The 24,292-nt window shown below is 37.8% G+C and overlaps 1 protein-coding gene across 8 annotated transcripts in view; it reads left to right on the forward strand.

Annotated features, from left to right (window-relative positions):
• Window positions 1-24,292, forward strand: part of CNOT4 (CCR4-NOT transcription complex subunit 4) — an 82,815-nt gene that overhangs the window by 40,549 nt on the left and 17,974 nt on the right. For 3 of the 8 annotated variants that reach the window (XM_055807856.1, XM_055807855.1, XM_055807860.1), the window contains 9 exons: window positions 5,658-5,855; window positions 8,534-8,620; window positions 9,162-9,263; window positions 10,080-10,205; window positions 14,072-14,205; window positions 17,897-18,052; window positions 20,676-20,733; window positions 21,024-21,273; window positions 23,156-23,653. In XM_055807856.1, coding sequence (XP_055663831.1) covers window positions 5,658-5,855; window positions 8,534-8,620; window positions 9,162-9,263; window positions 10,080-10,205; window positions 14,072-14,205; window positions 17,897-18,052; window positions 20,676-20,733; window positions 21,024-21,273; window positions 23,156-23,653 — 1,609 coding nt within the window. The remainder of the gene's footprint in view (window positions 1-5,657; window positions 5,856-8,533; window positions 8,621-9,161; window positions 9,264-10,079; window positions 10,206-14,071; window positions 14,206-17,896; window positions 18,053-20,675; window positions 20,734-21,023; window positions 21,274-23,155; window positions 23,654-24,292) is intronic. The other 5 variants (XM_055807858.1, XM_055807861.1, XM_055807859.1 and 2 more) reach the window with 3 other exon arrangements.

A 24,292-nucleotide genomic window follows, 5' to 3' on the forward strand; every position in this document is an offset into this window, starting at 1 on the left:
TGTGTGTGTGTGTGTGTGTGCAGTGTATCTAAATAGTTCCTATCTGTGTGATCTGGGGCAAAGTTCCAAGTAGTTTTTGAAATCCTATCTACTATGGTGCATATTGATTGTGACCAATTAAAATGCTGAGGCACAGAAAATGGTAAAGCAACAAAATTTTTGCAAGAAAATTGATAGTGGGTACTATGCTTTGAACAGGTATATCATGTTTATGATGTGTATACTAGTACAGGATACTTACTGTGAAATGGACTGTGAATAAACATGTATTAAAGCAAGGCTGAGTATGTTACTCACAATTGCATAATAGAAAACTACTATTTGTGCTGATGATACTGAATGCAATGCGAGTGCTCCAGTAGTTTGATCGCTAGTTTGTGGAGAGGAGCAATGAAGTTCCCTATCCAGGGATTTCAGTTGAAAGGTTTGGGGGAGACTTTAAAGTCTCTGATAAAACAGTTTGGCTATACACCATAGTGGTGCCTGTGCCATTAGTTTGCTAGATCTTAACTGTGCATTGCATATATATCATTATTTTCCTAAGCTTCTGTAATTCACTTCTAACTGAAAAGATGGTAGCTGACAGTTTTTTTTCTACCAAGGAGAAAATACTGCTACGTGCTTGAGCTCCTATGTAGCTTAACATTGGCATGTGCAGAATATATTCATGTGGTTGCAGTCAATTGAATTAGTGTCTTAAGCTTCCTCCTGTTAGTAATAGTAGTAGACAAATGTTTCCTTTGTTTTGATTTGTGAAAGTAAGGTACTAATATGAACTTGACTTGAATGCTGGTTGGAAACTAGTACTTGTTAGTCTTAACACATTAAAAGCTTTCTTAACTTTGTCTGAGTCTTCTGAAATAGACTCAGAAATTTTTTCTGTTTAATTTAACTACAAAAAGTACTTAAATAGAACTGACCTGCTCTGAGTTCCTGATGCCCTTCAGAATTGTAGGTGTAGTCGATTGTAAGATGCTAAGCAAGCCTTCCTGTTATCTCCAGTCAATTGATTTCTTAACTGTGAGTGAAATAGCTGCTAACTAGTCAAATTAGATTGAAAATATGCTGTCCTCAAAAGAGACTTCTGTAGCCAAAAGCTGGTTTACAGCTCAGGAGACTTGCTGGTTCTCACTGTAAAGCCAGTGATTTTTATTTTTGCAGTGATTCTTCTTTTTTCTATTTTTTTTAAAAATTCAGCAGCCTCAGTGCTGTTTGTCATATGAATAAGTACAGTTTCAGTTATGTCTGTTGCTTTAAAGAGCACAGCACTCTCGGACCTTAGTGTTAGTTGTTGCAGCTTCTACATCCAGCCATAAAAAAGCCTAGCTCCTTCACATTTCCTGAGTGCTTTGCCCTTCCACCAAATAACATAACTTGATGCACAGCTGTTCCTGTGGTGTGGCTTTGCTTTGTTCTCTGGTTCCTTGATTTGGTGAGCTTTATTTCTCCTAGTGCCTTGTGTTAGAGGTGGAGAGAAATAGTAAACTGCTACATATATGACCAAGAAACTAACATGTTTTAAGCATGTTCTTGTCCATGTTTTTCCAACTCCTGCTTCTGTGTAAGAGGAATACCTGGTCTTATTGCACAGTCTGTACATGCCAGCTGTTTCCTCGTGCTTTTACTTCCACAACTGATGGAAACCACAGGTTTGATGCAACAATTGATATTTAGAAATATATAGGAATTTACTATTTTTTAATCTTCATATAAATAGTATGGTGTATATTATGCATAAACCTTACTAACTTTCTCTGTATTTCTCATTTCAGAACCTATTCGGTAGCAAGGCAACAACTGGAAAATGTTGGTACATCTGTTGTGTGGAAGGAATGTGACCCATCTGGGAATGACAAAAGCAAAGTGGTTGATAAATCCCAGCTCAGCTTTCAACAATTGGGAAAATGTGGGGGAAAAAATCTGAAAGAAAACAAAACTTAAATGGCAAGACAAACTTAGTCAGGAAGACTGAGCGTTCATCAAGGGCCATCTCTGGTTAAAGAAACGAGACTACAGAAGAGACATTTGAACTTTTGATGAAGTTCTAGTAGGACTACCAGCAACTTACAGTTAGTGTAAATGAAATCTGGTCATTTTCCATTGTGGGCACATCTTGTTCAGGTGGCTTCCATGGTTTTTGCTGAAGAGGATTTGTATAACTTGAGGGTGTCAGCTAAATTTAGTTAGTCCATCAGTGATGTTGACATCTCTTAATGTTTTGTATCTGAAAAATGCATAAATGCTGATAACAATTGATGTAGCTACTTTGATTGGATCTCAAATACTCTTCTGAAGGAATCAGTGATAGGAGGTTAAACAAGTATCTTATGCTTCTTGCGGTTAAAAAAACCCACGTGTTTTGTATTACAGCTCCCTTTTCAGACCCCAAGTAATCTTGGTCTCACTATCTTTATTCACTGCCACAGTATTCTTCTGACTTCTGACCATGTTTACATGGTCATGTAAGTAGCATTGACACTTCAGCTTTTGCAAGACCTGAGAGCCTGTGGTACCTGTGGTTGCCCTCCTTCCCCTGTTTTGTAGGGTTGGGCAGAGTAGACAACAGATAAAATTGTGCTGTGAGACCAGCAGTCAATCCACGTTGCCTGGCTTTGAGCCATGTCTCACAAGCCTTTCCTGCATGTGTCCTGTTTGTAGTTGAACTATCATCTGAGTTCAGGTGCTTCAACACTATGGGAAGCAATCACCCGGAAGACAAAATCACTTACTGCTATTTGTAGGCTGACTTTATGCCCTTACCTAAAAGCAACAGGATTTCTACTGCTGGTTTTTAAAAATTAGCTTCTGAAATGTTGGTGCTGTGCTTACTTGCCTTCTTCCCTCCTTAAATGCACAAATGTCTTTTCTCTGTCATTGTGCAACATGTTATATATAGATAGGAAAATCTTCTATCGCTTCTTAGGATTGGGTTTCTGATTTGTTCTTGAGATTCAAGAGGTGCACGCAGATTCACTTACCGGTCCTGCAAGTCAGGATGTCAAACTATTCCAATTCCTTAGAAGTATTAAACATGTCATGTGTGATAAACATATATATGAAACACTTCGTAGATAAATACAACTCTGCGGTATCTAGTGAGAAAACTTTTGATGATTCTGTTACTCAGATGTGCTGTTATCCATGGTGGCAAATCAACTGCTGCTGCTTTGTAATGATTGAAATCTTTATTCAGGCAGTCTCGTACTTTATGTCGAGATGAAGACATTCCTCCCTCTTCCCTGATTCTGAAGTTGCTGTTGTGTGCCTCCAAGCAGTTCTTGTGCTCTCCTGTACAAATACAAACTATTAGTTTTACTATGGGCAAATACATTTTCTGCTCAGGGTTACGCTTGAGCTACCCAGGATGTTTCCTGACTAATGTTCAGGATCTCCAGTAGCAAATAGCTGTATAGAGAAGGAACATACTGTCTGACTCTCTTCCCATTTGAGAATGTGCTCTGAATGTGGCTATACTTGGCAAGAAGCAAACTGATGAACTTTGGCTCTGTTTGCTGTAGTTCCTTCAGGAACCCTGCTGAAAACCATGAATTAATTTCGTGCACAGTACCAGAGAGCAGCATGCTTGCAAGGCTTACCTTGCATAGTATGGGATGTGGAGAAGGAATTAATCTGTGAAAGGGTAGCTTGTGGGTATGATACCACATCACTTGATGTAGGGTGAGCCATTTTATGTTTGGAACTCTATCTATCTGACACTGATGTACTTGTTTCCTTCCCATTGGGAATTGAACTCTGCTTGATTGTGATAAGTGAATTAACTGTCTTTGCAGGGCAGCCTTTCTCTTGCCTAAAACAAAACAATATCTGTTCTTTATTCTACTTGTTTGACTAACACAGACTTCAAGAAGCCCTTTAAAGAAGTGAAATGCCTTGCAGAATTATTCTGTGTCTCTGAAGTCCTCATGTGTACATGTGTTAACACTCAAGATAATAATTGGCTATGGCTAATCTCAAATGACCTTACTAACAAGTCATTGCTGTTAATCAAGTACACTCTGAAATCTGTACACGATATTCAGTGTTACTTGTGAATAACGTAGCTTTTGTAAGAAATGATATGGTTTTGATTGTTCCTCAAGGGTAACATAAGTCCTTACTGTGTCTTCATGTTAAGGTCTTAATTGTGTACCTTTGGCTGCTACTGAAGTATCTTAAAAGTTTAAATTCCTTTGTGATAGTGAAAATGTGTTCCAGAGGGCTTGGTGTTTGACCATGAGATGCCATCTGCTGAAGCAGACTGCAGCATATTTTCAGAAGATGTCTCAACATAGCGCAATGATGCTGAACTTTAAACTCTTTAAACTGTAAAAATTGATCTTGTTTTGTTTGGGGATGTGCTCGGAAGACTATCAAGTCTGCTTGGTGGCTTTTTCAGTAGCATCCTGCAAGTGTGAGGAATATATGCTTTTAATCTAAACCTTATTTTCATATGCTGCTGTAGATTTTTCTTAGGTCCTTTAGTATGACAACTAGCTTTGAACTTCACCATTAACAGAGGACAGTCAGGAAAAAGTTAAATTCATTTTTGTTGGGCTTGTACACTGAAACCTTTAGTTATGCTAGTAGAAGCAAAGAACTGAGTTCAACATATTGATGAGCTTAACTTACCTTGATTCTTTACCTTAATGCACGTCTCCTGTACTTTTCTCATTTTTTACTTCATCTCAGTGTTTAGAAACACTTCTTTTTTGAGTTACTTTTTTTTTTTTATATATACTTCTGTGCCTGGCATTGCTTTGTATATAAAGTGTGAAATCTTAACTTCTCAGTCTGAGAAATGGAACAGGTAAGGAATGTGGAACTGTTTTGAGGGCTGATCTGGGGCGGAGGATAGTGCACTATAGTCTACAACACCAGACTAAAGTAGTGCCTTTATAGCAATGCTCTGCATGAATAGAGCAATCTTTCTAGGTAACTGTGAGGACATTTGTACTTGTGCTAGATACTCTTGAGATTAAAACCTACAGTGTTATGTCTGTGTTTGAGGAGTTATCTGTAGATGATAATCTTGAGGTTTACAATGGACCTTTGTCCAGGGAGGGCTAAGCCAAAGTTGCAAACTGGTACACAGGCATGGCAAGATTATTACTAAACCAGTATGTAGTAACTATTAGGATCTGTCTCTTGACTAGGAGAAGTTAACCATGTAAAGACTGAGCCATGTAATGGTATTACTGTCTTGAACTTGGTGAGTCGCTGATACAGATTTGGATACTTAAGGGTATTAACAAAGTACAATAAAAACACAAATGTGGTATCAGACAACTAAATATAAAGTGAATATGCAGGGCATGCTTTCACCCTGCTTACTATGCTATGTTAGTGAAATCTTAACAGGATGTGCTGGTTGTCATGTTGCAGCTGCTTATAGTGTTACCAGACTGACTAGGCAGCTGGATTAGAATGTGGCTATTGCCCAGATGAGTCTTATGTCTATAAATAGGAGAATTCCATGAAAATAGGCAAGATGTTTACCTTTCCCAGAGGATGGAATATGCTACCCCTATAATGTGGCTGGCCATGACAATCAGAACAGTATAAAAGAAGAAATTTGTGTGTTAAAGCATCAGGATTAATGATCTTCAAATGTGTTGTTTCTTAGATGGGTTGTTTTTAATGGTGTTTGTTATATTCAGCCATATCCAGAAGATCCAGCAGTGTACAAACCACTCTCCCAGGAAGAGCTGCAAAGGATAAAAAATGAAAAGAAACAGAAACAAAATGAGAGGAAACAGAAGATATCAGAGAATCGCAAACACTTGGCCAGTGTACGGGTTGTACAGAAGAACCTTGTCTTCGTCGTAGGGCTATCTCAGCGCCTAGCAGATCCAGAGGTGAGTGGTTCACACTTGAACATCTTGTTTTTCACTTGCTGTCAAAGAACCTCTGGAATACCCTTGGGCCCACCCTCGTTTGTTTTCTTGGTGGGTACAAAATGAAGCAGCAATGAAAAGGTTCACTGCTGCTGAGGCCCACTCTTCTTAAGGGAACTTACTCGGCTTCTCCTTCAAAATAAGTGTTTGTCTTTGCTTTTGGCAGTACCGATGCTCTATTTTTTTAAAATTATTATTTATTTTAAAATTGCTTGTTAAGGTAAAAGTAAGCCTAAGGTCTTCTCAGGTACTCGTTTACCTAGGCTGTATCTGCTGGCACTATACAGCTATGTCATGTACCACCAATTCTAAATTATGAGCTTGGCTGGATTGTAAAAAACAAATACTATGTGCAGCACAAACCTGGAGGTATGGAAGAAAAATACAAACACTTGAAGTGTAACTAGGAAGGAGCATAAGGTTGTTGTTAGTTGAAGGGAAAAAAAAAATCAGTAAGAGAAAGACCCAGGAAAGAGTAGGCTTGCTACTCTGCATCTTCAAAAAGCTTTTCATTTGAGAAGGCTGTTTTAAGATGTTTTATTCACCTCCATCATCAGGCAGCTGCAGGTGGCTAATAGAATTTGTGCTAATGAGTAAAAATACCTTGAATTAGAATATGGAGGGAATGTACTACATGATAAGAGAGATGTCTTTGAAACTACTGTACCAAGTTAAATTTGCCTGATTGGACTAAATTGTCTGGAGAAATCTCAAACAGAAGTGGCTGTTTGAGGGTTCACAGAGGTTGTGCTGCATTTTGGTAGACTGGGAAAGAACAAAATGTAAAAAGCTGTTTTAAGTGGAGGGGAAAAAAGGAGGGATGTGAAAGGAAGAGAAAAATCAAAGTTAAACTGAACTGGTGTGTAACAGTTCACTTTCTAAAAGAATATCGCAGCAAGTATTTGCAAGCAATTGTCAACACTGGCTTGGTGCTGTTTATTACTGAAAAATACATTCAGTTTCTTTGACCAGATAGAGGATTTGTGAGTAAGATAAATAATAGTATATGTAGTTGATTATTTTTTCTTTAACTTGAGATAACTCAACAGTGAATACTTGAAGTAATTAAAGTGGGTTTATTGGTATAGTAAGGTGGGGGTGGGGGCGGCAGCAGTTGTACTAGGTTTGGTGGTAGCAGTGTTCTCACAGACATAGTGGAAGATAATGTGTACTTATTAAATATTGTGTATAGCACCTAGTTTACTTGATTTCCAAGAAATCTAACCTGAAAGAGAGGGATGGGCTAAAAAAATATATCTATTCAATTTAAGTAGGCCAAAATTCCTGCACAAATAAACATTTGGAAGGGGAGACTGGCTGCTGTTTGCTGTTTCTAAAATAGATCTGTGGATCATAATGGTGTACAGGTGGATCAACTTCTCTTGACAAGCTCTTATGAAAACTTGTGAAGACTGTGCTGCCATATCTTGATAGGAGCATAATCTGCAAGACACTTGAAAGAACTCTTCCTCAGGATTGTCATTTTCCCATGGAATGATGCCTGAGGGTGGATGTAGGATCTTTAAAGAGGGTATAGATCAAGTGAAGAGCAGTCAAAAGAGTGACTGGTTGTCTATACATGTGCCCTGTAGTTCTAAAAGACACGTTCCAAATGTGATCAGTGCTGTTAGATCTTGATGCTCCCTTGAGAAGGGAGAGGAGGTGGTTACATAAATTCTTTCAGTACAGTTTGCCTGTGCTCTCCAGTGTTAATATGAAGATGGAGATGGGGAAACAAATCTTCCTTTTTAACCTCTTAGATTATTATCTGGAACTAGAAATAACCTTGGCTTATCTACCTTCAGTCTGAGTAGTCAGTACTTCTGGACCTCCTTCCATCATGGGGATAGAAAAAGAAAAGCTTTTGGTGCCAAATGTGTGGCATACATCACCAGTTACATTGGCACACAGGTTGCTTAATATACTAGAGATATACCTGCTTTGCACAGGATCCCTTAATGTTGTGTTATTACTAACTGATGCAGGAAAGGGCAAGACTGGACTATTTGAGTTTTTTTCTTCTGGGATGTGATACTCATTCATTTCAGCATGGTGTTGATTCTGAAATGTCTTTATTTACCTCTGGGAAGTGTCATATATTGTCTTCCTGTACTTAGTCAGGTCTTCTGAAAACCTGAGGCGTCTTGAGCTAATGCGTTTACTTTATCTTTTTTTGATGGGACTAGTGAGTCAGGATTCAGTGTTTTGTTCCTAGCCACTAAACTTGCATTCAGCTATATTAAGGTGGTTATTTATTTTAAAAGTGGGGTGAATGTATTCTTTTCCCCCTCAAACGATGAAACAGATACATACAGAAATATTTCACATTGTATGGGATGTGTCTTGCCAGGGTAGGATTTGAGTAATCAGAGTACCAAAAGAAATTTAAAAAATACAACATAAAATGTGGACTATCCCTCATTTAAGTTCTTTACTGCAGTGGTAATGTACTCTGTATGGCAAATAACCATGTTTCACATTGGAAAACAAATCTCAATCTATATGCTCTCTTCCTCTTTGTAGAAGAGGCCTGGTTTTTATTAGCTAAAGCTTTTAGTTGCACAGTTAAACAGAAAAATAAATGCAGCTCTGTGTGAGTTACCTTTTCAGTATACCACTTTAACTTTCTTTTCTTGTAGGTTTTGAAACGACCAGAATATTTTGGGAAGTTTGGTAAAATACATAAAGTTGTCATTAATAACAGCACATCATATGCAGGCTCACAGGTAAGTCAGAGGCCCTTGTAATTCTTTTTTTTTTTAATTCCTGTAGAGAAGATACATGTGTGCAGAGTGAACGTGGAGCTCCCTATTTTTGATTAAGCAATAGCGTAAAGAAGTAAAAGGAAAAAAACCCCACAATATCACAACAGTCAAATTACTGTTAAGTTACTGAGGCATTGTCCAGCCACTCCCATAGCTGGATGAAAGATGCAATGTAGAAAGATGAAAAACTGGGAGACAGGATGAGAACCTTTAAAGCAGCAGCAATGTGGCATTTATTCACTAACCTGCATTTCAGGGATAAAATACCTTTAAGTATTTGTAGAATTTCCAAGCAACATTTTGATGCATTTAGTTTTCCTCATTCTTTATGCATCACATGTAAGTTCTTATGAATCGAACTATTTTTGTCAGTTTTCCTGTTAAAAATGTCTAGCTGTGAATATACCAGTTTAGGAAGTAAGATGCTGAAAAAGCAACTTAATGTTCAGATCTGTTTGGGGGGAGACAAAACTAAATAAAATATGGTATGTTTTCTTTCTAGGGTCCAAGTGCCAGTGCATATGTAACTTACATTCGGTCAGAAGATGCTCTCAGAGCCATACAGTGTGTCAATAATGTGGTAGTAGACGGCAGAACACTTAAGGTGGTAATATTTTTATACTCCTAAGTATATATGTGCTAGGACACTAACATCAGTGCATAGTATAAAATTTTATTTGTATTGATATGGATGTGGTGATGAACAAAAATGTCCAGTCGATTAGGTGTTGGGGTTTGACCTATTTTCCTAACATTAATCGCAACATAGAAGTTCTGTGAGCTTCTAGCGGGCAATTTTTTAGGAGGTTAGCAGGTAATGTCTTAAATTTTAGACACTAAAAGAGATGCACCACCTCCCCTTTCCCACAGTGGCTTTTTTGCTGTATAGCCTAATAGCACAGTGTGAAAAACTGATTATTTGCTTTATTTACAGAGCATTTCTGTAGTCCAAACACCACACCTCTCAAAAGCTTCCTGGGAAATGCAACTTTTTTTTCCCTTTAACTGTGTAAATAGGTATTCAGGCCTATTTGGCCAAATTGATGGCTGTAGAAAATAATCTGGTCAATATTAATTTCCTGACCCTGCTACAAAACATTAACCAGTTTCATGTAATACGAACCTATACCTATGTATTTGGCTGCTTATGATTATGAATGCAAATATTTACTGAGGCTGTTACTTTGGCTTTTATTTAGATAGAATGAAAATAGAAATACATCCTAATTATCTAATCCTCAAGTATATAGATTTCTTACCAATGGACTTCCTAGTCCATCTGCATCAAAAAATGCATTATGATGGAATTCCAAATCGTGGGAAGGAATCTTTTTGGAAATGTAGCTTTTTTTTTTTTCTTACACTGTAAAAGGCATTCTTAACCTCCAGTACTTAAGTAATGTTTTTTTTTTTTCTTTAGGCATCATTAGGTACAACAAAATATTGCAGTTATTTTCTAAAAAATATGCAGTGTCCAAAACCAGACTGCATGTATCTACATGAGCTGGGAGATGAAGCAGCCAGTTTCACAAAAGAGGAAATGCAGGTAAGTGTGATGAATGGGAAACACATGAAATTTGGCGTGCATGTATTTTCTTGTATGCAAGTTAATCTAATGTGTATATAATTTAGCTTTTTGCTGAATGTTATGGCAGAGATAAATTTTGAAATCAAAAAGATGATTAATCAGTTGGATACTGGAAGTGAACAGTTAGTTAAATTTTTTCATTTCATGCTGCTTTTAAAGACTGAAAGCCCACTGGGTGTTAATAAGTCAAGACGAAGGAGAGAGACTCTTATCCAAGAATTCAAATAACCTTGAGTTAACTAACTTGCCTTTTGTTTGCGCCAATGCAAGGTAGCATGTTATTTTAAATCTCTGTGAAAGAAGTTAGTGCAGATATAGGTTTTCCTGTAAGTTTTGTGTGTGTGGCCAGTTACCATGGCTTAACTACTATACTGTGATTTGACTCTGCTATCTGAATTCTGATACCCCTTTTAGCCTGTGAAGGGTATGGAAACTGAAAATAAAACATCAAGGGTAGCTGTAATAGAGCATTAATACTGATGTGGGGATTTTTTTACAATCTCAATATCAGAATGCTTATTAGTTAGGGTAGGGAGGCCAGTAAGTGGATAATGTTACTTTTTTAAAGGTGGTGCATTCTGAGGTTTTTTGGGTCTGTGTCGGTCCTTCTGCATGAGGTATGGTAAAGCTCTGAGCTGTAACAGCCAGTTCACAGATCAATAGAGCCTTAGTATTGTTCAGGCTACTATTCCCTCTCTGGTGAAGCTTTTTTGCCACTCTTTTGCCTGTTTGCTAAGTTCTGTGGGGTTCTTTTGGAGTTCCTCATTATCAGCATGGCAGTTTACTACCCAAAGAGCTTGGTATTGTCAGCAAAGAACTTGCTCTTTGCTCCTTTTTCATGCATGCCAGTGGTGTTGCATAAAACTGATGCCAGTTAGCAGTCCTCATCGCTTGCTTCTTCACCCTAAAAGAGTGACCAGTAAGCCTTACTTTTGCCTTTCTATGCTTGAACCAGTTTCAGTCCACACTGGAACCTTTCCTCTATCCCAGGGCAGCTTTGTAAATAACTTCCAGTGGCTTTTTCTGAACACTTCTTGGATCCTCTTTATGGTAGTGCCAGTAAGCATAAATAAATGTTAGTAATAAACAAAAAAATAAACCATCATGTTAGTAAAATAGAATTCTCTCCCCTTTATAGAATATGTTCAGATTCATTCCCAGCAGACTGTGTGTGTCCATGAACTTTTTTTTTAAGATAGACTTTATAATCTTAGGCGGGATGGAGGTTGAATTTATGAGTCTGTAGTTCACAGGATCTTTTCTACAGCTCTTTCTGTAGAAGACAATGTTAATCTGAGTCCTCTAGCCTAACTGCCAGTTAAAATTAATGAGCTACATACCTTGGCCAGGAATTCAATTTCACATGTGATTTCCTCCAGAAGTCTTGAGTGGATTATACGTGATCTTGGTGATTTAAATGAATCTTTCCGTATTTTTCCTTGTTACATTCCTTAAACTTTCTTCTTTATTTGATACTGCTTTCTTTGAAATCATTGGAAACATGGCTATTGAAAAGTACATGGTGTGTTCAGTGCACCAGCTTTCTGGAGTTTGGATTAATGCCTGTGAATTTACAGGTCCATTCAATGAGATTGAGTGTTCACTGTCACAGACTTAGATACTCTGCTTTTAAAAAAAAATTGTCCATGGATGAACTTATATTGTAGGTTCAGTAATCAATAGAGTTAAGCATTGTGATAAACTGAAAAGAACTGGTAGAACTCCAGGAAGTCTCTGAAAGTGAAGTTGGGAATTTAAGGTAGGTAGGTTGCGGTTATTAAGTTTGGCCCCTGGGTTGCTTATTATAAATTAAGCATGATTACTTCATGCTCCTATATAGGATTTCAGTCTTGTTACTTACAATTAAGTGACAGGTAAGTGAGCTTAGGACTGGCCTGATATTTCCTGGCCATGATATTTGGTCTTTTGCCACTGAAGTCTTAAGCAAGATGAGATAACCAGGGATATTTCTTCCTACTTACCCGCTTAATGTTTGAAGTGCAGATCTGTGCATCTGAGCTATTTGCTTATAGTCTATTCATAGCGGATGGCGAAAGAAGCATTTCCAGGGTGCAGTATATCTGAAAGTCTGCATTTAGGCAAGCCATGCTCTAGAACCACATTTTTTTCTGCTGTACACAGTAGCTTGAGTGTAGACACTGACAGAGGTGGGTAAGATGATGCATACACCAGATGTTTGTGTCCTTGAGGGTTGTGTAGGTTGACTACATAGGCAAAGACATGTTCAGAATCAACCAGTAATGGAGAATTGGAATATTAAGTAGCAAAAAAATTAGTTTGTCTGACTGAGTATTCAGATGGGGTACTCAGTTGTCCTTCTAAAGGAGTCCATAGGGGAATTTAGGTTCTCAGCAGTTTTTTTTAAGTTTTGTCAAATATTCCTCCTCTTTTTTTTTTTCAAAAAAAAAAAAAAGGGCAAGTAATAGTTTTCTTCTAGGTTGTAATGTTTTTCTAGGTGGATGTCCACATTGCCTGTGCATCAATTGAATTTCTGTTACAAAAAAACATTTCTAAAGGGAATGAATTGATGTACAAATGCTAATTTTTAGGTGTACAAGTAGTGTGAGAGGTTTTAAATCAGTACGGTAGATGCAATAGATGATAACATATGTGTTCCAGACTTCAGATTCAGAAGGCCTGACTGTAAGTCTTGGCATTTAATTTCTTTTGCTAGAGGGCCTCTCTTAGTATCTGGAAACTGTAGATAAAAGCTGTTAATGACTTCAAATTCACTGTTCTAGTTTGCAACTTGATTCAACTCATTAGAATACTTAATTTGCAAATAGTAACTCTTAAGATGGAGTGCTATAGCAACCTACAATAGATGTGAAAGGTTTATCTTGAATTTTTCAGATGTTACTTTAAATGTTAGGGAGTGTGGATCTTGTTGGTTTTAAATATTTAGCCACAGAATGTTAAGCTAGACTTTAAAATACTTTCTTCACTCACCAGATTCACCAGTGTTTTGGAGTTGTATTGGACCGCCTCGATTTCTGAAAGCAAGAAATTGTTCTCAATTCAGCTTAAAATAATATTTCAATTTTTCAGTTATCAAAAACAATAATTTATCAGTTATTGCTCAGGATATACTCCTTGTCATGTCACATGATAGTTAACACTTGGACCACCTCAGCTGTTCTTATTAAGCAAATATAAAATTACTTCCCCTTTGGAACTTTTGGTTTAAAACAGATTATTTGCTCCTTGCCATCTTCTGAAACACTTAGTATGGTTGATATATCAAATGCAGACTGCCTTGGAGATTTAGCTGTTCATGATTTAGAAGGTAGATTGTGAAGCTCTTTGAGACCTGAAGAGCGAGTTCTAAAAAGGTTGTAACTATTTTTCTGTTTTAGAAATCTCAGAAAAAATTGAAATTGGTAAACACATCTCAGTGATTTCCAGGCAAGCTTTAATTTGTTGCGATTGCATCTGTGCTGAGATTGAATCATAGAACCATTTGGGTTGAAAAAAACCTTTGAGATCATCAAGTCTAACTTGTAACCCAGGACTGCCAAGTCCATCACTAAACCATGTCACTAAGCACCACATCTACCTGTTTAAGTATCTCTAGAGATGGCGATTCCACCACCTCCCTGGGCAGCCTGTTCCAATGTTTGACCACCCTTTCAGTGAAGAAGCAGTGTTCAGAGAAGCACTGTTTTCAGTTTTAGGCAGGAGTGATCTGTTGTTAAAGCTCAATTACTAAGCTTTGGGACATACGTACTTACATTATATGTAAAAAATAGTTAAATCTATAAAAATATGTTAAACTAGTATTCATTGTGAGTTTCTTTCCTTAGGCGGGTAAGCACCAGGAGTATGAACAGAAACTACTGCAAGAATTATACAAACTAAACCCCAACTTTCTCCAGTTATCTACGGGTACAGTTGACAAGAACAAGAACAAAGTGACAGCACTGCAGAGGTATGATGTGTAAGTGCCTGGCTATGCTTGCTTTCTGGTTATTCCCAAAGAAAAACTTTCTTGTTCCTTTGCATCCCCTAAGTTGCCTGCTCTTTTTGGTGGATATTATATGGTAAAGTCTCTCTCTTCTCTGTGCAGAGACATACGCACCACTTTGTTCTAGTTCAAAGTGAGTGTGAGTCTTAGTAAAGATACTTTTTTCTGCTGTGTGGATTGCTAGTTCAGAAAGAAGACACATTTGCATAAAACCGTAATATTTATTAAAGAACAGATGTCAGCTTTCTTGGTAGGAGTCATGATTAATGCAGTATGTACTCTTACAACTGACATACCTTAGTCTTGATATGTGTTGGGTTTTTACAATTTTTTACATGGTTTATGGTGGAGTCCTTACATCAGGTGTAAAGGACCTTGGAAATTGAAAGCCAAATCAGGTTCATTGTTTTCTGTGTGAATAAGAACTCATAAGATTGAATAAAAGATTTCTTGCTTTCATCTAGTAAAATTAAATAATATATATTTTTCACTATGTTGTAACTGCAAATACCACTTATTACTGCTTCTTAAAATAATATTATGTTGAAGTAGTTCAGGAAGTTACGAAAAAATTGGTATCCATTTGAGTACACAGTTGTGCAAAGATAAATGAAAGCCTATGGCTATCAGTCCTTATGTGAATTATCCACTCAAATGTCTTATTTAAGATAAAGAAATAAAAAATGTTAACTTTCTCCACTCCTTTTTGTAGGATTTTCATAAAAGATGGGCAGAGTGGAATGTAGACGTTAAATTGCAATTTTGTATGCACCTTTGCCTTGTAAGCGGGGTTTGTGTTGTGTGCCGTTTTATCCACTACTGAATTTTTCAGACATTAATTTGCCACTGGCAGTATCACTGCACAACAGTCTAAGTAAGAAAGTAGGTGCTGTATCTAAAATATTGCCAATGGAGCTTGAATAAGTAGTATGTAATTTTGAGAACTGGTATCCCAGCTGGTGTACTGAAAGTATTTTCTTTAACTTCTGGAGGAAGTATCATGCTTTTTGACTGCAAGTGGTCAGCACATCCAGTTCGATTTTTTCCTTGAGGACTGTGCCACTTCTTGGGCACTGGTTTGGTATTTGGAAGGTAGAGTGCAGTGAGTAAAGCGAATATACTACTTCCTGCAGTTGGGTATTGATTATTTTATGTTCAAAGTTTGAACTACTCTTAATTTGAAACCTAATTAGATCCCAGCAAAAGAAATTATATGAGTGAGGAGAGCATGCTCTATCTGAAACTGTAGCAAACTTTTAAGCCTTCAGAAAGCAGTTACGAACTGGAGCTTGGCCAGTCTCTGGTTCTAACATTTTGGCACTTGTGGAAAAAATGGCATGTTACTTTGAAGGCAACAAGTGGTCTGGACTTAGATTCTCTTGTCAGCTGAACAGTATCATCACAACAGGCTCTGTTGTTTGCTAATACCCAAAAGGTGGTGCCTAGGCATCAAAGTGAATTTCTTCTTGCAGCTGGGATTTTGAAATGTTTCTTCAAGTCCTGTCTCATCAGTATACAATGTAGCTTGTGAGCTGATGAATGTATGTTGTTCTCCTTCACTGCTTTCCATCCAATTGGGTTCTTGGTTTTGTCTGATCATTGATATATTAATATTTCTGGCAGTTTGTCAGAGCCTCTGACAATATTGTTCTTGTTCCTGGGGTGCAGGATTTCTGTTTCACTCTAGAATAAAACAGAAGTTGAGTTCTAAATAGTAGACATCCAATTATAAATATCCAGTAGTACAAAAAAGTTTCTTAAACTGTGTATAAATGTTTTTTCACAAGTGTATTGTCATTTGAAACATCCTACTTGCAGACCTTCCCCCCCCCCCGCCCCCCCTTATGTTGAAGGCAAATGTTAAAATCTGCCAGTGCCACTTTGTGTATGTGGGTACTCATATCTTGGTATGTTGCTTGATAGTCATGGTGACTGCCTTCTTTCACAGTTAGAGGTATATTCCACATTTAAAATGTATCAAACTCATTGGGTTTTTTTCCTGATGACCTTTTCCTAAAGAACTGAAATAAATGCTTTCTTATGCTTATTAAGCATTTGTCCTTGTTAAGCAATTGCCCTGTCTTTTAGAGAACAGCCCTTTAGAAGCATGCAGCTTTGAACTTAACCAAAACAAAAAACCCACGTGTACAAAAACTCACCCCAAAATGTAAACCAGTTTCTCTTTACCTTTCTCCTTGGATGCAGAACTGACTTAATTCTGGCATTTTGAAGTTAGTTTTAGGATAGAGATGTCTTTGCATTGCAGTGGACATAAATTTTCATATTTATAATAAATGTGTTAATGGATTGAAAGTCTTTTTATATAGATTACAGCTTATTTTTGTAACAGCGAGAATATTAAATGACACTGCGCTGCTGCTGCTGGTGTGTCTCCATTACTCAATGTTTAATGTCTGATCAACTTGCTCTCTAACTTACTTCAAGTGTGTACAAAGCAAAGACTAGGTGTGTAAGTCGGGCCAGGGTGCTCACCTGTGTGCATATTGTATAAGTATATAAGAAAAGGTGGAAGCAGAACAAAATCTTACAATGCTAACCAAGACTAGAGGGTAGCTATAGTAATAACAATTTATCTGAATAAGAGTGGTAAACACTTGTGTTGCTATAGGCAGCTATAGGAATTTCCAAATTATCACTGTGAACTCACTGAATTGACCTAGATATTTAGGGTAAATGTCGGACTATGTAATAAACATATTAATGAAGGGGGGGCATCAGAAGAAACATGTATTTAGAAAAAAATTTTTGAAGGTTTGTTCCATGTGAAGACAGCACTTGGACACTGAAAACAGCATCCTGATTGAAGCAAATGAAAAGCTAAAGTTAATATAAAACCTGGAGAACATCAGGCGAATTTATAGTAAGGTTGTAGGGTTAGCAGGTGACACTGTATTTGAATGCATTCAAATACATAGATGATATTCCAGCTCACTTCAATTTGGCTAAAATGTAACTATTTTCAGCAAAACTTGGGCTTTGAGTCCTCTTTTGAACTACTTTCAGATCTATGACATTTGATCTTACTTTAGAAAATGGAAGTAATTATGGTTTTAAACAAGAAATGAAGGGAGCAGTAACTTGAATGAACAGTGTGTTGGTCTGGTCCCACTGTCTGTAGTAAAACTGTGGACTCTTGTTTAGGTGTAACACACAAACTTCATCTGCTCAGGCCAAACATGATAGTCCTGGAACATAAAACATTATTTAATGAAAAAGTGGTTTAGTTCATGATTTACAGAACTTAAAAATGCTTATGGGATAAAGCAAATAATTCTAAATGAGGCATGTGTGGGTCTGGATACTTGAAGCTGTCGGTAGAGCTTTGGTGGTCTTTAGTTCTGTGGGGTTTATTTTTCCTCTTCCTCAAATGGGCAAGTTTGGACTTCAGTGTTGGCAAAGCAGCTATCTATTCAGTGAAGAAAACAGAATTCCTCCTAGTTTTCTTCCCTCCTTCCCCCACCAATTCTTTTTTTTTTAAGTCATCACCATTTAAAATCTGAGAAATAATGTCCAGATAAACCTATTCTTACGGATTTTCTGGCACAAGGATTCATTTCCCCAGTGCTTACAATTTTTAAAAACACTTTCTTCATAACTTGAACTCTTTTTATTTTTTTTTTTTTTCACTCTTGCCTTTTTCCAGACCCAACAGTAATAACAAAGATGCCTGGCCATCATTACAGAGTTCAAGTAAATCAGCCAACGGTTTAACAATGGAACACAGGAAAACGCCTCCTATATTAGAAAATGGCACAGACCCAGAACACATGACTCCAGATGGTGCAGACTCAGATTTCGGGTAATTGTGCTGCGTTTTATACTTCAGATAGCTTGCTTTCTCTCTCACTGATTGGTGTGGAGGGAATGATTCTCCAGTTTCTGTGGCTGGAGAGCTGGATTCAAATCCCAATCAGGTCACAAAAAGCTGGGCTTAGCCTAGCCCATGTCAAAAAGACTGATTGGCAGATTGTGCAGGAGAACCCTACTGTGAAGTTAGTAAGTGATGGTACAGGTAAGGGCTGAGGGGAACTGAATAACCGGGGGATCAACAGCTTATATAGCTGCATGGTCCCAGCCAGAGCTGAGCCCTTCATTTCTGTACGGAAGCTTCCACAAAAATAACATGCTAGTTGCTCTACATCGGGAGGCTTGTCACTTGGAAAAACTTCAACATGAGGAAATTAAATGTTAGGGCTGAGTATCTGTCATCTCTTTACAGTTGCACGTTCCAGAAACACAACTGCAGAGGTAAGGGTTCCCTGATTATCACTCAGTAACAGGAACAACACGGCAGCAGATTCAACTGAGGCTTCTTTGTGCAGAGGAAGTAATTCCTTTGCTTGCAATAACTTCATTATTGCTAACCAGCTTTTTTTCCTTTTCTGTTGCCCTCCTTGAGTAAAGCTGATGCCCTCTTCCATCATAAGCATCACTTGCAGTTCCAGTGTGTAGTCTCATGCTGTTCTGTCTTTTATGGACCCCCTTAGGTAATATTGGGCTATTTCATTCAGAGGTTGGATGGGAAAATAAACCCTAATATTTTAAGTAGTGGAATAGCTGCTTAGGTAGCTGATCGTCGTTTAAAATCAATATTGAACTGATGCATTAACACTGAGTGCTATGGAAAGTGGTACCTTCTTATTAAGCTTAGCAGCAGTCCTGTTGAGGTATGATCAGAGATCCTATGGTTGCATCTCAGCAGTGACATGCAGCTTTCTTCTTGCCTTTTCGGAAAAAGTGTACTAAATGTAGGTAAAACTTTTGTACCCAATAGATAATAAATCTTGTTCATTCCTGAGGGCTGGAAGCCTGTCTTATGATTAAAGGCTCCTTCAGCAGGTTCAAGTATAATAAACATTTTCAGTGCTAAATTGTCATTAAAAGTTATCTTACATACAGCTTTTTGAACTGCAGCATTGTGACTTTCTGTCAGCAGCTTTGGGAAAAGAATTTGGCTGGAATATCAGTTCTACAATCAGAGTGATTGTGTAGTGAAGTACAGCAAACTTCTGTGCTATAGGTATTCAGAAGTTAGTAACCCAAGGCAGATTGTTCCAAATGGAAGAACTTGATTCATGCTGGTTTACCACTGGGTAGAAAATATTTGTAAATCTTCACTAGAGTAATACTTGTTTGCAAGTATATTTCCCTGATTTTTCTTTTATAGTCATAAATACTGCAGTACTTCAATTAATCTTTCTGAGATACTAACTCAGTGTTCTTTTGCACAAAAATTTTTATTGATGGCTTACTCTTATACAGTTTCTTTAAAATGGAGAATTAATTCTGCTGGGGTTTGGCTCTAGCTATTCTGGGATGGAGAGAACAGATAAGGGGAGGCAATGTTATTGAATTCTTGGCCTTGGTATGTGGCTTTATGCAATATTTAAACTTCATGGCAGCAAGGAGTGTTTGAAAACAAGATGTAGCTAGAATCTGAAGTCTGCACCCAGTTAAAGTAATTACTATACATATGCGTGTGTGTGTCTTGTGCTAAGAGATCATGCCTGTAATTTGATTTGTATTATGTTTGGCCTCTTAATGGAACTGAAATTCATGTTATTCTGGTCCTTCCTTGTAGGACCATTATTTTGGGCTGCACAGCCTGATGCTTCTGCATCTTCTCTCATGGGTAGATAAAAATGAAAGTCCCCTGAAGTTACAAAGTGGAGATTTTAACCTGAACTTGAACTAATACTGTTTCATTAGTGTGGCATTTAGTATAGTAGGGCAACTCATAGATGCCTGTCAGAATCTTCAGTCCTGAGATGTTCCATTTCAATGAAGTCATGTTAATTCCCAGTGAATAGCTTTCTGAGGTGGTTTTCTGCACTCTTATCTTTTATTCTCTTTGTTAAAGTTTTTTATGCCATGTCTCTTCCTGCATTTTTCCCTTTCTGTCATCTCAAAATTCAATCTTCTTACCTTGGAACTACTTTGTGCTATGTAAAACGTGAAGGCTGGTGGGAAGCTTAACTTGCCACCAGGACTAAATATTTAATTTAACCTTTTATCTCTCCCCAGACTTAGGATTTATATGGGAACTGACAACCTAAGTATTTGGAAAACAAATCTGTTCCCAAGTTTCTTTCCAGTAGTAGCATAGATTGAACTGACTAGTAGGGAATGCTGCCATAGGACAGGAGACCTGTTTTTATTTAATATGTTTAAAACTTTCCTTTTGTTCCTTAACAGGACAGTCAACAAGCAGAGTGGAGAGTGGTGGGAAGAATATGGCAAACGATTGGAATGCTTATGATTAAAAACCCAGTCTCATAAATAGATTTTTTTCTTAATTCCTCCTAATTAATTTTGCTTTGTCTTTATTTCAAGGCTTTTCTACCACTATGAAAGCAAACATTGATTTTCATGCTAAATACTTCAGTGTCTTATTGTCTCTTTTTCCCCTCCCACTTTTGCAGCCCTATCGACAAACCTTCAGATGCCCTCAGTATAGGAAATGGTGACAGCTCCCAGCAGGTAAGACACAAAGATAAACGTTGTGGAAGTAAGAACTGAGTCTGAGGACTTGGTGCAACCTGTAGTTGGAGAAGCAAGTACTTTCTGAAGTATATCATCATTTTACACAAAACTAAAAAAAAAAAAAATGTACTGCTGAGTTCTTTATGTTTGACCTTGCACTGGGTTATATATTAACCGACCTAATTGCAGCGAAAAGTTTTGAGGAAATTTTTCAGCTTTATTGGTGAAGAATATTTTATATATAAACACTCATGTCCCAATTGTTTCTTTTCCTGTCTTGCCTGTAGATAACAAACAGTGACACACCTTCACCACCGCCTGGTTTAACAAAACCCAATCCAGTCATACCCATCAGTTCATCTAATCACAGTGCACGGTCCCCTTTTGAAGGGGCTGTAACAGAATCACAGTCGCTCTTTTCTGACAACTTTCGGCACCCTAATCCCATCCCTAGTGGGCTTCCTCCATTCCCCAGCTCTCCACAGACTTCAAATGACTGGCCCACAGCACCAGAACCACAGAGCCTCTTCACATCAGGTATGTACACAGGTAACACGGCTGGGCATTGCTTGCTTTTGCAACTGATGCCTAAGACTGTGTAGAACTAAAAACTTTAGGACTTGTTCAATACTTTTTTTTTTACCCCTTCACAGATCATTAAGATTTTGCACTTGACTACAAATAAATTGCAGGGATGTAAGGGTTTATTCTAAAAAAAACAATAAAATTTACAGAGTTTTCCAGCTGCATGGCTAAATTATTACAAGTGCTTGTTTTAGTTTTTCTTAGCCATGTGCGTGTCTAAAAAATGGGGTGACTTTTATGCTTAATATTTAATGTTACAGGTTTTTGAGTGGGGGAAATAAATGGTGTCAGTATATGTTGGTGGTGTAATCTGTTATAATCTATAATTCCAACATCAGCTGTGCAATAGAAATCAGAATTCTCTTTAGTATCCTGTATAGTTATCTGGAGGTGCCTAATCTTTCTTTTCTGGAGTGAAATTATATACATTCAGAAAAGATAAAAATATCGTCAATTGCATCAACTGAAGGATACCTGTATTTTCCAGGTACTTTCCTATGAAATACCACTTCATATGAATGGAACATCATTTAGGGTGTATATGTGTAGTCTTGGGAATGGTTAACAGTATTTGAGAGCCCACAAATAATAAATCTGTGGGAGTTAGAAAATTAAATGACACTATCAGTAATAAATGGAATGTAAATGATACGTTAGGATGTAGTTGGTTTACTTGGTGATTAGTCTTATTTTGATGTTTGTCTGTCTTCTGGATGTTATAACCCTGTTTGAACAGTATTTATTACTAAGGAAATTACTTGCTGATGAGGTAGTATATGCACCAATTTTGTGAGGATTAAGTAGCAGAGAGATGATTTCCAGGTAGTAGGATCTTGTTTGTTTCATAATACAAAAATGTATGGTTGCTATTTAAATAAGAATACAAATTACAAGTTTCTGTCTGTCTAGAAACTCTTTTATCTATCGGCATGGATTTTAGAGTGAAAATAGAAGTGTAGATTTATTTTCTGAGGATACTGAGCTTAAATTTGAACTACTTAAAGCAGCAGACCAGGTTCCCTACCAGCAGGGGGAGTTAATGTGTGATACTGCCTTGTACTTACCAGCTTGTATTACCAGTTTTGAGGAAAAATACCATGAAACTAGATCCAGCCTTCACTAACCTGAATAAGAAATTTAGACTGTATAATGAAACGAAGCAGTAACTGAAAATGCAAGGAAATTCTGGTAACCTCTTTTTGCAACATTGCCTTAAAATATTTTAACAATATCTTATAATTCAGTTCCTTACTTCCTTTTGTTTTATCAAGGTGTCTGCTCAGTGTGGCTTGTTTTTCTTTATAATGGTAGACAGTGGGGTGTTTTTGTTGTTTTAACCACTGCTTGGAGGTTTCCCCCTTGAGAGGGAACACCTACTCCCCACCTTTCTTGCACAGCAGAGCTGAAGCACAGCATTAATACTGAAAGCAAAATACTGAAGTGAATAACACCCTTATTTTAAACTCTGGTCACACTTCCATCCAGTAATACGGGTGTAAAGAAGGTTTTAAGCAAGTGTTTATTTGTCTTTTTCTACTTGGTGCTCTTACTAAAAATACTTACTTGACAAGGCTTTTCTGTAATTCAGGAACAGAGCAATTTTGCACTAAAAATACTATTTGCTAGTTTTACCACTTCACCTTAAGTAGAAGTCTATGACAGTTTGATCTGAAAGTGGCATTCTAAGCTGATGAATAAGGTGTCTTTGGGCATTGTGTAAAGAAGTACTGTATGAAAGGTAGCGGGCAACGTAGTGTGATATGCCCAGGCTGACATTTTTATATGGAAAAATAGTAATTCTTGTTCTAAATCCTGTTCCTCTCCTCTCTGACAGAAACCATACCAGTATCCTCTTCCACAGACTGGCAAGCGGCTTTTGGGTTTGGTTCCTCCAAACAGCAAGAGGACGACTTAGGGTTTGACCCCTTTGACATCACCCGCAAAGCCTTAGCAGACCTGATTGAGAAGGAACTGTCAGTCCAAGACCAACCTTCCCTCTCGCCCACATCTCTTCAGAACCCTACCCCACACACTACAGCTGCCAAAGGGCCAGGCTCTGGATTCCTGCATCCTGCTGCACCAACAAATGCCAACTCTCTCAGTAGCACCTTTCCAGTCATGCCACAGAGGTTCCCACAGTTTCAACAGCATCGAGCAGTTTACAACTCCTTCAGTTTTCCAGGCCAAGCAGCTCGCTATCCTTGGATGGCCTTCCCACGCAATAGCATCATGCACTTGAACCACACAGCAAATCCCACCTCAAATAGTAATTTCTTGGACTTGAGTCTCCCACCACAACACAGCACAGGTCTGGGAGGGATTCCTATATCAGGTAGGTGTATCAGGACAGCCATGAATATGACTTAATGCTTTCAGCTTCTCTGAGCCAAGACAGGAAAAGAGAATAGCCAGTTACAAGTGGTAGAGTAGTATCTTTTGACTGCCATACTAGGTTTATGAACAGAGAGGGGAATGTTGTTTTAAATAGGCCCTTTCCATTTAAAAAAAAAATTATCTGGATGTTTAGCCTTGTAATATTGAGCTTTATAAGGAAGGTGGAGTATTCTGTGCCCGCTTTACTTTGTGCCAAAGCAATTTGGTATTTTGTTTCTTCAGTCTTGCCAGGCTGGCTTTACTGAAGAGTAGGCCGTGGAAGCTCATTACAACTTCCATGTCAACATGCAGGTGCTGACCAGAGTTCTTAGAATTGTGCAAAAAATTGTAATACTGGTAATTTATGCCAGAAGTCTTGGTTGGGTTGTTCCCTCTTGTGCATAACCAAATGCCTGCACAATAAAACATTCAGTGCTGTTCATTTCTGTACTTCAGATGGTGTTAATATGCTAACTTTTCACTGAGTGGATGCTCGCAATGTGCGTCAGAGGATTCATCCTGATTGTGAGGGTTGCGATGTCAAAGGAAAATAAATGCGCAGTCAGGCCAGTTCAGGCTGCCCTGAATGGATTAGTAG

Source organism: Falco peregrinus, chromosome 6 (genome assembly GCF_023634155.1).
Source record: "Falco peregrinus isolate bFalPer1 chromosome 6, bFalPer1.pri, whole genome shotgun sequence".
Lineage (NCBI taxonomy): Eukaryota > Metazoa > Chordata > Aves > Falconiformes > Falconidae > Falco > Falco peregrinus.